Below are 13,490 nucleotides of genomic sequence, written 5' to 3' on the forward strand. Positions count from 1 at the left end.
TTTCATGTGAAGAGAACCCTTTCCAGTCCAACACATGGATTGTTCCTAAGAACAACACACAACTCACATGTAAATACTTTTATTCAGGTTTATGTTTTACTGCAGTTTGGCAGTGATACGATCTCCTGGAGACCTGTTAGTGTTTTGTCATGTTTCAGAGGCAGAGCTCTAACTGAAAGTTAGAGCTGCAGCCTTTTTAAATGTGTGACTTTTCAAAAACTGCAAGCACAGGGCTGGACTTAAACAAGTATCATGGCATGACTTTTTAACATCACTTTCAACTCTGCGGCACTTTTCTGTTTGCCTCAGATAACTGCATTAGATAAAATATCAAAACTGCTACTCTTTTGGGCACCTCTTTTGTTTTTCATTGGGAGAAATTACTCATTCCCAGACTCCACATAGCAAAATTGGTATGGCCCTGATCTGGCCCACACAATGTGCTTACACATGGCCCACATACCGCAAAGAATGATGGCCCTTTGGTGGCCCAGATCAGGTTTACCAGAGGTGGCCCACACATGGGCCAGCACGTGGCCAGTTGCAGACACACTGCTGGCCCAGATGTCAGCCTAATGTGTACCATAATCAAGCCATGTAATAACAACATGTGCCGGAACATAACAGTCCAAAAGTAACATGACGAAACTCTGTTCAGACAGTGAATGGACTGATTTTTATATAGCGCTTTTCTACTCTCCCACATTACTCAGAGTGCTCTATACAATATGCCACATTCACCCAACGACACACTTTCTCTAAAACGGGTGCTTCCTAACTACATTCACACTCTTGAACACTGGAAGAGCCAGAGATCGAACCACTAACCTTCCAATCAGTAGGTGACCTGCCCTACTGCCTGAGCTACAGCCACCCACTGGCAAAGATGAGTAAACCGTCACTAGGTTTTGAATAAAGTGTACACTCACAAACCTGTCAAATCTGTACTTGAAAAGTTGGCTACTATAGCAGTATAGTGTTACAACATGGCATTTGGGTCTTCTAACTAAAATAGGAACATAAATAGTGCCATCTTTGCCGGACCTAGTCCACATGTGGTTGACAGACACCCTGCCATGACACCGGTCAGTCAGTAGTGCCAGCTTGATGCCAGATCCGGGCCAGACCTGTTTTCTATCAGCCTGGGCAACATAACCCAAACTACAATCGGGCCAGATGTGGCATGCCATCACATAAACAGTGCCATCTATGCCGGCCGTGGCCCATATCTGGATGAAATACGTCTTATCATGCCAGCAGTCAACCAGCAGTGCAGGCTTGATACCAGATCCGGGCCAGACCTGCTTGCTATGTGGGACAGTGTGAGCTGAATTCTGGTAAATGCTGGATTTCTGCTGTGCATTTTTTTTAATGACTAAGTGGTAAGAACAAGATGAAGAACCTCAAACAAAATCCACAGACACAAACCATGTTCCTCAAAATTGAACAACAGTTTGGAAGGCTAGAAAAAGCATGCAGAAGGTGTAGACAAGAGAGTCTCATAATCCTGCTGCTTTTAACAATGCAGTTAAAAAAGAAGGACAAACTCTCTACAGTCATGCCAAAATCCACAAATGTAATCTCTTGGTGGGGACATTCTTACTTAGATGGATTTGTAGTGATTGCAGCTTGGCTGAACACCTCAATAATAGAAGAGCTTCACTGTTGCTTTCAGAGTTTTATTGAAAACTCAATTGAAGAATCATTTTTTCTCTAGCTCTCACCTGATTGTGCATTTTTAGCACGCTCAAATTCACAATGAAAAAGGGTGAATGAGCGCAGCATTCTCTCTTCTAGAGGCTCTCAGTATGAGACCACCAGGATAGACACATATGTGTGTCCTCGTTTTTTGTTTTTTTGTTTTTTTTTGTAGGCATAGAAGATGGGTAGTGCTGATGGGTTCGGGCAATTTCACAAGAAACCATCTCAAAAGTGTTTCAGACTTGTCGAGCGGTGAAAATTGACGGCTGTAAAGAAATTACAGCAGTAGCGGTATGCAGGGGTACACCTCTCTCTTTCCTTCTTCTCGGACCACCCTAGCTTTCCCGTTCTCTGTCCAGGCTCTTACATTTGTTTCCCCCTCTCCATCATCTTGTTGATATTCGGCTATTTTAGAGGTGGAGTACGTAAATCAGGCACTGCTCTCACAAGTCTCGCAATTTTTAAATTTTCTGTTTAACTCTTAGTTCTTTCCATCACATTTATCTTTCTTGTTAGACGTTTATTTTGTCAGGATTTTACACCTCGTACCTCTCTTCATCTCTCTCCCTCTGGTAGTGGAGGATTTTGGCGCGACTCTGCGCGCACGGTAGCGTGCCTGAATGTCTGCGCTTCTCACTCTCAGATCAACACGAGCAAGTCACACATTCCAGTAGAGAGAGGCAGAATATATGCGTGTGTGAGAAGGAGTGAGCGGGGAATCCGGAGAAATACCTTAATGGATTATTGGATGGACCTGTTTGTCCTTTACGCAGAAGGAATCTGATTTTTGGACAAAAGCAATGGATTGAGTTTCAACTTGACCATTAATAGACGGGTAAGACAGATGAAAACTAATAATATGATTCAGGTTTAGGTTTTCTCCGGGTATTGTCCAGTGCATGAATTTATCACTTGTGGAGCCAAAGCAGCCAAAGAAACACACTGTATGTGACAAATGTGCGTAATTCATGCTCAGTCGTGCATCTATTTAGTTAATCTCAAAGCACCTTTAATGAATTAATAAATGAATTAAGATATAATAAAACAAAATAAGAAAGAAAGTCATTTTTAATTTTTTTTTTTTTTTAAACAATCGTCTTGTAGCAAAAAAATTAAGCTGTCGGGAGAGTCTGGAAGTTGTCACCACGGTAATACTTGCATCCTGTTGTTAATGCTTGTAATCAAAAGCCGGATGCCGTCACAACGATTGATATGGTTGTCTCAAATCAGACTCAAAAACTTTAATACAAATTGAAACCGCCCTACTAAAATGAACAGCAAGGAGATTAACACATTCGCACCTTGTTTTGGAGTTGATGCAGCTTAAAGCTAGTGCGTGTTGAAGTGGGAAAATAAGCTATTATTGGGGTGGTTTCAGTGCCTCTAATTATAGCGTACAAAATGAAGAAATCATTTTATAGACACAATGATACACACGCGAGTGTATTTACTCATAATCCCCCTACAAGAGAGTGTTTGTTTGTTTGTTTGTTTGTTTTAATTTGTCGGTCATTGTGGATAATTACGCATGACGCACAACGTATATACAATTATATCTACAGGTTCTGTCACCGGTAAGACAGAAAGCCAACATGGACGCCGGTAGTCTGATACAACATATTGAACGAGATGAAGAGACCACTTCGTGGCCATTGTCGATGACCACTGAGTGGTTGGAGGACGGGAACGAGACGACCTGGAATCAGTTCCAACAGCCCGACTGGCAGGTGAGAGAAAAACACTGAGATAACAAATGAAAGTGATTAAAGTCAGAACTGCAGAATTTAAAAAGATGACATTTTGATGATGATATTAATGAAAGAAGTAAGAAAGACGACTCAGTGAAGTAAACAGGTGTATTCTTTTTTTTACTTGTATAATGTTGAAGGGTAAAAACCATATGTCAGTGACATCATTGTTGTGAAATCTAAGTAAAGTGCCTGAAACAGACAGAAACTCAACAGAATGAAGTAAAGGCTTACTGGTGAATGTGATTTGTCTCAGGGACAAAATGTGGGGCTGATTCAAAGGACATTTTCACTTCACAGACTGTATATTAGTTAAGTTATCTGAAGGCTTTTTGCTCATTCCTCTAAACACTTTTAACTCCCCCACAGTCATTTAAACCTGCACCACACCGTGCACAGTTTACAGTCCTCTCCTCCTATCTGTGCTTGGCTGTCTGAAGTAGCTCATTGCTTTACATTTCTGCGACAGTGGTTGACTGGGTATGAACAGGTGATGGATGTCAGGGTTTTCATTTCTGGCCCCAGATAAAGTGCAGCATGTCTGTCCTATTAATTTTCTTATAGGTCAGACAATGAAAGGAACGGGGTCTACAGATATTAAAAAATGCTGAAGATTGGTGGTTGCTTATCACAGAATAGACTTTACCTGGAAGCTGACTTTGATCGGTTTATCTCTCTTTGGGGGATGAGATAAACTAGGAATTCCCTGTGTAAAGAAACTTAAGATTTCTGAAAATGTTTGTTGTTCAGAGTTGTTACGTCTCAGGAGGTAGACTGAGGTATCTACTAATTGTAAGGTTGGTGGCTTGATCTCTTTTCCTCTTGTCATTATGTTGAGGTATCTTTGAGCAAGCTACTAAACCCTTAGTTTCCCCTGATGTATCCATCCGAGTGTGAGCGTTAGGATAAAAGCACTCAGACACAGGAAAAGATGTTTGTACAAATGGGCTAATGAGGGTTGTAGTAAGAAAATGCTTTGAGTGCTCAAATAAATTAGGAATGTGCTACAAAAGTGTCAGTCCATATACCACTTGCTGTAGACATCCTGTGCAGGGATAGGGTGGGGTTTGCAAATATATACGTATTTGTGAGTTCCTTTATTGTGTTTTTTTTTTGTAACTGCGTATAAGATGCTGACATTAAAGGTCTCCTCTCCTCTCCCAGGTGGCTCTCTGGGCTATAGCGTACTCCCTCATCATCCTGGTGTCCATCACTGGGAACGTCACAGTGATCTGGATTATCCTCGCTCACAGGCGCATGAGGACTGTGACCAATTACTTCATTGTCAACCTGGCTTTCTCTGACGTTTCCATGGCGAGCTTTAACACCCTTTTTAACTTTGTGTATGCGCTTCACAATGACTGGTACTTTGGCTTGGGTTACTGCAGGTTTCAGAACTTCTTCCCCATCACTGCCATGTTTTCGTCCATATACTCAATGGCTGCCATTGCAGTGGACAGGTAAGAACGCTCTCCTATAGAGTTCAGAATAAGTGAATAACGACAATGAACTATACTGTGCATTAAAAAAGGTAGACTGAACACTGAGCTGCAGACTGGCACAGCAGGCAATCTGGAGTACAGGGAAACCAGCATATGAGCATATGAAGTGTGAAAAAATCACAGCGTTAGGCTTGAAAATCTAGTTGTCTGAACATGTCTACAGATTAATGAGCTGTAGTTTAAATGTCATTAGAGGCGATTAGGAAAAGGCAGGGATGGAGTAGCACCACCTTCACAGAGTTGAACAGCAACAAAAACATAGAAACACCTACACAAAAAGGGATTTAAATAGGTGAGGGGAGGGAGACTGGGGGCATGAGCGACAGGGGAAAAAAGGGGAACTCAGCACCGGAGCCAAAGGGATCATGTGAAAAATATGAGGTCAACTGCTATTAAAATGAACAAGTCATTACATCAGAGACTCTTTTGTGCTACCAATCAGACACTAATGGGGTGACTGATCCCCATTTTATGCAAACACTATTTAGAAAGTGCATTATGAAAGCAGTCAAAAAAAGGAATCATCACAACTTAATGAAAAAAATCAACATAGTGGCATATTGTTTCAAGCAACTAGCAGATCTGGGCAAAGGCATCTCTTTTCTGCAAGAACACGGATCATTTTCAGAGTTTCTGGAAGAATAAGGGTTTCGACATTTGAGCTCAAACAACAGCTCCTTGAGGAGCATGATTTGCTCTCATTCTCAGCAGGCAGTACAAATGAAAATGCTGCATGAAGGAGATATAGGTCAGCAGGCGGACACAGATGAAACACAGATGCCAGTAATGCTTACTGGAGCATGAATGGTCAGCCCGAATAAAATATCATATACTGAGTAAGGTATAAAATCTATGCTCAGTATGTGATACTTGTAGTAAGATAGTTACAAATTTATAGGACCGACCTTATGCAATATGACACTCCTTCAAGATAAAAATAATCAACATCAAAGAAGGGTGTTTCACCCTAATGACAACCGTACAATGATTTTGAACACACAGCAGGAACACAAACTGAGAATTAAATGTGTTATTAAGAACTATTTGTTTTTTGTTTTATTTTCATCATGATTTACTTGATGAACTCAGAATTGTTCACCTATATATGATGCAGCAAAACCTCTTTGTGGATTTAGACTATCCATAAACTCTTATGATTGTAATAAAGCTATCTTATATAAAATAAACCATTATGGTATGCAAAGAAAAACTAGAAAACATCCAAGTCAGTGTGGTCCTCCTCTTGGAGGCTTGACCTAAATCCCACAGAACACCTGTGGGCTGCTGAAAAATGTCAGATCATTGATGTTTTAGTGGGGATGACCTGACAGCTTTGACTGAAACATGAAGGAAACCACAGCTGTCGCAGCAACTTTCTGATTTTCCAAGTGTCCAAGTGTTTTCAGGTAGCTCTGCAAGCAAAATGATGCTGGACTAAATACTGAAACATTATAACAGCAATCAGCAATCTTTAGTATTCACGGGGAAGGAAGGTCTGGAAAATGTGCTTAGATTGCTGCTCTGTTGCTCAGGACCTGGATAACGAGCAGATAATGGAAGAAGGACTAGCTTTTTATTTTAATTTTGAAAGTGTGAATCATTTTTAAATGGTATTAATCAATTCCCAATACTCTTCTTTTCCATTACTCTTATAGTATCTACTTTGATGTGACTTTTTAAAAATCTGATGCAATTAATTGTCTTTTTTCCTTTTTTTTTTCTGAAAAAAGCAGTTTATTAACCAAATCTTTCTAGCAGATCCATTAATTCTTACTGGGTTTTTTTTTGGCTCAGATTGATCAAGGTGCTGGAAACATTGACATGAAATTCTCACCAAATGTCAGTAACAACCCATCCAATGCAAAAACGCAAAGAAATCAAACCATTGATTTCCATAAATTATGTGTAATAATAAGAAAAGACAGAGGGGGGAAAGTATTGAACCCGCTTACTGAAATGTATGTAATACTTTGTACAAAAGACTTTGCAGGTAATGACAGAAACTAGTCACATGCTAGTCAAATTACTCAGGTGTGATTTTGGCCTATTCTTCCTCACAGACAGTCTTCAAATCCCGAAGGCTCCTTGGGTCCTATGAACTCTCATCCTTAGATCAGTTACATGAAGGGTGATGTATGCAGAAAAGCCGCCCCACAGACTTTATGCTTCCAGTATTTCACAGGATTGTTCAGCAAACTTTGAACATGCTTCAACATGCTCTTTCTTTAGCAGTGGTCTGTGTCATGTTCCAGCATGGTGAGCGTGCATACAGGCCATGATGGGCGAGTGCATTGCTTGCTTTCTTTGAAGCAATTATACCTGCTGCTTCCAGGTATTTCTTTGGCTCTCCACAAGCAGTCCTTGGCTCTTTGACAACTTTTCTGATAATTCTTTTCACTCCTTTGTCTGAAGTTTTGTGGGGAGCACCTGGTCATGGCTGGTTTATGGTGAAATTCCACTTTCAGCTAATGTCCCCAACAGTGCTCACTGGGACCTAGAGTAGTTTAGAAATTCTTCTGTAACCAATGCCATCAGTATGCTTTGCAACAATAAGGTTGCAAAGGTCTTGAGAGAGCTCATTGGTTTTACCCATCATGTTTCGTGTAACACCGCAGTAATTTCAGCTGGTGTCAATAATTTCCATGTCTTTTTGCATCTCCCTTTCTTTGTGTTTTCAGTACTTTTCCCCTGTGTCATTTCTCATCACTACACATAACATATATGGTTTGATTTCTTTCCATGTGTGGATTGGATGGGTTGCTACCGACATCTAGTGAGAACTAGATGTCGGTAAAAAGGAAATAAAAACTTGTTATAGGTTCTACTTTCAAACTTTCATCTTTATGCGAAACGTTTATGTAAGATCTCATGAAGCTGTTATTATCCACAGAACATTGACAAAGCCACTCCACAATAATGTAAGTTTATGACTCATAACCACAGATGACCGATTTCACCGTAATTTTAACAATACCATGCAATAGTGCTAAGTTGAAAAAAGTAGACTGCATACTGGTTGAGATGGGTTGCCATAGCTACCGCATTCATTGGCAGTTATTAACATTATTTCACCTTCAACTTTTAATGAGGTAACTTCTGTATTATATGGTAGATTGGCGGGAAAGGAGTTTTTTAATATACCATCATTAACCTGAATTACGGGATGTCACTGATTTTTAATTATTTTTATTGTATCCGAATATTTTTTAAAAGGATTGCGTGGGTTTTAAATGGTTATTATCCTGGGCTTTTATCACTTGACCTCTGACAGTTAGCATATATTCCACAAATAAATAATTACTAAAGAAATGTTTTTGTTTGTTCAAAATAGGAAAAACACTTTGAAAAAAGGTTGTTTAAAACAAACACTCAGCAGGAACCTTTTGATTACTGCTCAGCTTTGAAGCTGTTGTTTTGCAGCTGATGGTTTGATTGATGAGTGGGTAGTTTTCTGTCATGAAAAGAAAATGTCACTTTTTTTCACACACTAAAAGCTTTAAAGCATTGCCCTGTTTTCCCTATCAGTGCACCTATGACTGAGTTTCTTTAGACAAAGACATGTGAAGGTGTAATCATACAAAAGTTTCTGTCTTTTTCAGGTACATGGCCATCATCCATCCTCTGAAGCCTCGCCTCTCCTCCACCTCTACAAAGGTGGTGATTGCCCTGATATGGATTGTGGCAGTATCACTGGCGTTTCCTCAGTGCTACTACAGTGTGACAAGATTTTATTACCCCAGAACTGTGTGTATGGTTGACTGGCCTGATGATTATGGAGGAACACATCAACTAAGGTGAAATAAAGAGGCACACACGTGCATAGATGGTGACATCGCTAACAGGTCTGTCAGTTTAGGAGCTATTTGTGCCACTCTTTAAATGCAGATGTGTGTGTTTACCTATTTGGATTGAGCAAAAGTTTCTACTTAAGCACTGGCAAAAATATCTAAAAGAAAGTTGGACAAAAACTGAATAAAATAAATGTTTACATAGAAGGTAAAAACTTTGACCTCAAGTTGGATCTCCAAATTGTTTTTCTTCTGCTCGGCTTCATTTCTTCTAATACAGCATTTAAAAGTGAACGAGGTTGATCAGATTTTTACATTTACAATGAAAGCAAGCGAGGAGTGGCTATGTTAAATGTTGCTATGACTGCTCAGGTTAAATCAATCTTGTGTTCATCTAAAACATCAAAGAACTCCAAGGCACTCTCCTTTTAAATAACATTTTAAAATACCTTTATTAAATGTTGCATGCCAAAATGCATTTTGGCATGCAACATTTAATAAAGGTATTTAAGAACTTTGATTGGAAAGCTAAACAGATTTTTTAGAAAAAGTCAGCTTTTCAACTACCGGCAAACTTGATTCCCCACCGTGTAGGTGGTTTTAAGGTCAAACAAGACTATGGCATTAAAATTAAGCTTTTTAAAAAAGAGCCTTGGAAGTCTTTCATGTTTTAACTTATATATATGTCTTCCAAAGTGCACTTCAGATAACACAAATCTAAATCTAAGAAGCTCTCCTTCACACAAACTGTTCAGATCTCACATTCATGTTTACATTCATTCTTGTTCATCAACCTTGTGTTGTGTGTCCTCATAAACTCTGTGCACGTGACGGGTAGCAGAAAGATTTGTAAAGCTCAGTTATTCAAGTTTTAATAGTTTAAAACTTGAAAATAGTTTCAATAACTTGACTCTTTCATATTTTATCTATTGTATAATTCATCAAAACCTCTATAAGTTGCTAATGAGCATACATTTTAGAAGTGTGGCAGAAAGGTCGGTTATTGACACAGGTTCAAGCTGCAGAAGGCAGCTGAGGAAAGGAAAAGAAGGAAAGTGTCTTCATACATGATTACTTTTGAACTTTATCTTTGAACTCCAAGGACAAATCCATCTGCCTGACTCCTTCAATTTGATCTTTATGTACTCATCTGATCTCTGTGATTGGCTTAGGTCTCCAATAACAAGCTTAATTCTCTAAAGCCTGACAAAGAAAGAAAATCACAGACAGGAAGACAGAGCCTTGGCTTCTCTGAAAACTGCTGGAAGGTTAAAATGTTTGTTGTTGTTTTCTGCCTGACATAGAAATTAAGCATTTAATATCCATGTTGCTAAACAGTTTCGAAGCAATTTTCCAGGTTTCATCAAATGCAAAAAGTAGTTATTGCTCGGTGAGAGACATGTAGAAAAGCACAAACTGAAAAAATTTAAATGGTATTGAATTTGCAAACGGCACACTAACATCGGATTTGTGGTGATGGCTTGGTGATAACAGCTGACACAATCTAAAGGTTGAATGTTGTGTTACCGTTTCTCATCTCTTTTTCTCCATGTAGTTATCAGTTTGCGGTTATATTGCTGATCTACCTTCTCCCTCTGCTGGTGATGCTGGTGACATACACTATAGTCGGCCGATCGCTGTGGGGTGGGCACATCCCTGGAGAGGCGTCAGACCATTACCATAGCCAGATAAATGCCAAGAGAAAGGTTACACTGTTCCTTTTTTTTTACTACTCAGTTTGACTACAAATCCTCTGAGCTGACCTGATCTTAACAGAAAAAAACACAGCAGCAATTACTCAGGCTCATATGTCTTCTTATTTTCCATAGGTGGTGAAGATGATGGTTGTGGTGGTGGTGACGTTTGCCCTATGCTGGCTGCCCTACCATGTCTACTTCATACTGGGATCATTTAACAGAGACATTTATAAGCAACATTACATTCAGCAGGTTCACGGATGCCTCTCTGTTTTATATTCTTGAATCTGTAGTTTTGTGTTTACTCATTATTTTCTGTCTTCATCAGGTGTATCTGGCCATATTCTGGCTGGCAATGAGTTCAACTATGTACAATCCTATTATTTACTGCTGTCTAAACCAAAGGTGATCTGGCAGTAATTGTGCCGAGTTTAAAAATAATATTATAGCTTCAAAAACGTCAGTAAATCGGACATAAATCCATCTTTTCCTGCAGGTTTCGCGCTGGTTTCCGTCATGCCTTTGCTTGGTGTCCCTTCATCAAAGTGTCAGAGGAGGACAAGATGGAACTGCAGCACACACACACCTTCAGAGTCACCATGACCCGCAGCCACCGCAATGACATGTCATCTATTAGAACAAACACTACATACGTCTCAAACACGCTTGCCAGCAGTGACCTGGTCACAGAGAGAGATGCTCGCAGACACCTTAAGAAGAACACACGCAACTCGCATCCGGTGAAGAAACTGGACGACACAAAATCTCCAGCTGTGGCGCTTATGGAGCACACCCAGTGATCGCTGACAGACATCATGATGAGGACATTCTCAAAGGGAAGGCAGCAGGATTTTTCTGAATTGTGAATAAAAACACTACAGCTGGTGGAGACAGAGGAAGCCCTGCGGAGTACTGGACAGAGTTAATCAAACTAAGGCATTCATTCCTGTGGATCAGGAACTTTGTATAATACACGATGGATGAATGAATGTGACTATCAAGCTATTGCAGCACATGCAAAACATTTAATTATGCCACTGAAACATTTGTGGCTGTGTGTAGATTAATCCAACCTTGATCTATTTACACTGCTCCAAGAAATTACGCGAACACTAAAATATGTTTTCATCGTGGTCAGATAACCTTTACTGATATACTTTGTGTAATTAAAGTGAAGTAAAAGTGGAAACCAAAATCCTCACACCAAAGTCAAACATAAATTCACAGGCTGTTCCAGCTTGTGTCATAATGTGCCTCGGTAATGTTTACTGGATATGTCTGGATATACTCCTGATGAGATACTGGATAGTATCCTGGAAGATCTCCTCCCAGATTTGTTTCAAGGCATCAGTGAGTTACTTGATAATCTATTTGGCTAGTTGACAGTCAGTCTGAGGATTTCTCTCTGGTATCATATAGCAGTCAGGGTATCACTGACCAAGCAGGTGGAGGTCTGTGCAAGCCTCCAAGGATATGCTTCCCCAGACTATCACTGACCCACTGCCAAAAGGTCATGTTTATCATGGCGTCCACAATCTCTTTAAAAGCTGTCATATTTGCTCAGTGTGCACAGGTCTCACTAAAGGACATAAGACCGTTGTAGGTCTAATTCTAACAGTTTTGTCAGGGGCATGCACATCAGTAGCCTTATTTTGTAGAGCTCTTGCAGTACTCCTCCTCACCCTCTTTAGAGCAAAGAAGCAGATACTTGTCCTGCTGCTAGGTCGTTGCTTTTCTACAGCTCTGTCCAGCTCTCCTTGTGGCACAGCCTGTCTCCTCCTGGTATCACCTCCACACTCTCGGGACTGTGCTGGGATACACAGCAAACATCTACTGGAGGAGGTGGACTACGTTTGCGTCCTAAATGGGATGCAGGTACAATTTCATGCAAATAGTAGTGTCAAGGACGTTAGCAAAAATTAAAACAAGAGAAAAGGGTTAAGGAAGGAGCAGTGGTCTGAGGCCACTTGATGCTCCTCCAGTGCAGCGGCTGTGACTTTCATCCTAACTGGACAGACTGATTTCCCTGAAGCTGAACTGACTTTGTGTCATAGTGTGATGATCAAGTGTTCCCTTCATGCTTTTAGAAGTGTATTCCACTCCAAAAGTGTCCTCCCCCCGTTGCCGTCCAGACCTCTACATGCTCTCTTTCCTCCATCTTGGACATTCAAGTGTTACTGGAAACATTTAACTGTGGTTACTGGTTTTCTTGTGCAGAGAACGGACAAACAGTCCAAACCCTTAATAATGTTGTTGTGTAGCGTCTTCATTTGATATAAGGCTTTCTTTAACAATTAAGCTAAAATAGGTGTTTTATTTAATTTCTCTTCTATATTAACTCTCGATAATCAAAGTAATTCACTCATTCTTTAAGTTTGCTGGGATTCAGAATTGGCAGCAACAGCGTAGTTAGTCTTTTTAATCTGGCTTTTACTCATATTGATTACTCATAAAACATTCAGAGATCAATTAAAGCTCAAAGTGATGTCAGAAAATCGCCAGTAAATACGCCTCCTTCTCCCATTTTTGCCTTAAATTAATCAGTTGTCTGGTTTGCATGTATTTGTTGCTGTGCAGTTCTTTCCCCCTTCACACATTTGTTACATGGTGCACATTAATACAGTATTTTTCCTCTTATATTGTGAGTTCACTGGATAAAGTCTACATTAAAAAATTCAAGTGCCGCTACTTAGTACAATCAAATGTGAAACATAGTGATGCCATCTACTGAAGACATTCATGTAAAATACCCAGAAGTAAATATGAAACTTGTGGTTGTCGCACAGTTAAAGAGTCAGAAAATGACGCTTTAAATATTGTAACCTGTGAGCATTAGGTTTCAGGATGAAGTAAAAACGTTTGATTATTGGAAACTTTTTGATGTTTTAAGCACGCACTGTGGTTGTGTTAAGTGTCTTGTTGTCTATACGAAGCAGGATTTTTGTCGTCTGTGGCTGAAATAAAAAAGTTTAAATAATGTGACAGTGCTAATAAAGTTACAATACAGGAAGTACTGACACACATTTATTTGTGCCCCATCTAACGCCTGAATTA

The 13,490-nt window shown here is 39.8% G+C and overlaps 1 protein-coding gene across 1 annotated transcript; it reads left to right on the plus strand.

Annotated features, from left to right (window-relative positions):
• The first annotated feature begins 1,910 nt into the window (after positions 1-1,910).
• Positions 1,911-13,437, plus strand: tacr2 (tachykinin receptor 2). The gene is made up of 8 exons (XM_085452670.1): positions 1,911-2,536; positions 3,264-3,428; positions 4,614-4,909; positions 8,551-8,745; positions 10,295-10,445; positions 10,569-10,688; positions 10,765-10,841; positions 10,933-13,437. Exons 2-8 carry the CDS (start codon positions 3,294-3,296, stop codon positions 11,234-11,236), a joined length of 1,278 nt encoding a protein of 425 aa, XP_085308796.1. The 5' UTR covers positions 1,911-2,536; positions 3,264-3,293; the 3' UTR covers positions 11,237-13,437.
• The last annotated feature ends 53 nt before the right edge of the window (positions 13,438-13,490 follow it).

The sequence above is a fragment of the Copadichromis virginalis genome, linkage group LG1 (genome assembly GCF_057382275.1).
Source record: "Copadichromis virginalis isolate Kocher_CV1m ecotype Utaka linkage group LG1, C_Virginalis_male_GT1.1, whole genome shotgun sequence".
Lineage (NCBI taxonomy): Eukaryota > Metazoa > Chordata > Actinopteri > Cichliformes > Cichlidae > Copadichromis > Copadichromis virginalis.